General features: G+C 35.4%; 1 protein-coding gene across 1 annotated transcript; it reads left to right on the plus strand.

The window, feature by feature from the left end:
- Positions 1 to 326: 326 nt before the first annotated feature.
- On the plus strand, positions 327 to 1,268 carry LOC127207188 (olfactory receptor 8K3-like). Its single transcript, XM_051166557.1, has one exon. The coding sequence runs from the start codon at positions 327 to 329 to the stop codon at positions 1,266 to 1,268; it is 942 nt and encodes a 313-aa protein (XP_051022514.1).
- The last annotated feature ends 446 nt before the right edge of the window (positions 1,269 to 1,714 follow it).

Raw genomic sequence — 1,714 nt, forward strand, 5'->3', positions numbered from 1 at the left:
GTGTTATTTACCAGACCAACTGGCTGCAAATCCTCAGAGTACAGTCGCAATTCATGCTTATATTGGAACTATCTGTCTTTCAAAGTGGTATAGTGCTTTTCATCACAGTCATCATGAATGAGAAACACAAATTAGAATCTCCTTGTTAAATCTCTTTATTTGCATACTCCTCTGAATAAATATGTTTGTTTTTAAATATTAAGTTAGAAATGTTAGATGTTTCTTACTTGTAATAATTTAGCCCAATAAATGTCATTCAGGTGATAAATTATGAAACACACTTAAAGTTTTATTGCTCCCATTGACAACAGGTTTTCTTATAAAGAATGGAGGAACACAACCTCTCAGTGGTGACTGAATTCATCCTAATGGGCATCACTGAGAATCCCGCGCTGCAGGTCCCATTGTTTGTGTTTTTCCTCATCATCTATCTGACCTCAGTGATTGGCAACCTGGGAATCATCATTCTCACCAATGCAGACTCCAAACTACAGACACCAATGTATTTCTTTCTTAGGCATTTGGCTTTCACTGATTTTGTTTACTCAACAACCGTGGGACCAAAAATGCTGGTAAACTTTGTTGTAGATCAAAATGCAATTTCGTATTATCTCTGTGCCACACAGCTAGCATTCTTTCTTTTGTTCATCGGCAGTGAGCTTTTTATTTTATCTGCCATGTCTTACGACCGCTATGTAGCCATATGTAAGCCTCTACTCTACACTGTTATTATGTCACATAAAGTATGTTGGGTCCTAGTCACAGTTACCTATCTTTACTGTACCTTTATGTCCCTTGTAGTCACTATAAATATTTTCTCTTTATCCTTCTGTGGTTACAATGTCATCAATCATTTCTTTTGTGACTGTATCCCCTTAATATCACTGCTTTGCTCGAATACGCAGGACGTTGAACTTATAGTTATGATCTTTGCAGGTTTTGATTTAATTTCCTCCCTTATGGTTGTGCTTATGTCATACCTGCTCATTCTCATAGCTGTTCTCAGGATGAACTCTGCTGAGGGCAGACGAAAAGCTTTCTCCACCTGTGGGTCCCACCTGACAGTGGTTACGGTGTTTTATGGGACATTGATATTCATGTATGTACAACCTGAATCCAGTCATTCCATTGATACTGATAAAATATCATCCATATTTTATACTTTAATAATCCCCTTGTTGAATCCCTTGATCTATAGCCTGAGGAACAAAGATGTAAAACATGCTCTACAGAGAACATGGCAGAAAATATTAAACACGTCCTCTTAACATTTAGAAATAGTACATATCCCTCAAATGATATTTGAATACGCATCTATTCATATTCATTTCCTCCAGAATATACAAGTAGCCCCAGTGTAGTCAACATGTGTTGAGCTACTTGAAAGCTAGTGTTAATAAAACTTTCATTTATCATACTTGCATTAGAGGAGATTAATTTCCTTCAGGGGACACTGCATTCTATAAATAATTGCCAAGTCTACTATAAAATATAAACAGATTTAGTGTCTATAGAATTAAAGGTATGTCTAAAGAGACGTATCATTCATGAGAGCAGGAAAGTATAGTATGTTCAAAGGAGGACTTTGAACATTCTTGTGGAATTTTCTATTAAAACAAATATCCTAACATTTGTATATATTTGCATTGCTTTTGTTTTATTAAATTATAGTGTTTTTGATTTAGAGTTTAGATACTGGACAGTTTCATAATAC

This window comes from Acomys russatus, chromosome 24 (genome assembly GCF_903995435.1).
Source record: "Acomys russatus chromosome 24, mAcoRus1.1, whole genome shotgun sequence".
Lineage (NCBI taxonomy): Eukaryota > Metazoa > Chordata > Mammalia > Rodentia > Muridae > Acomys > Acomys russatus.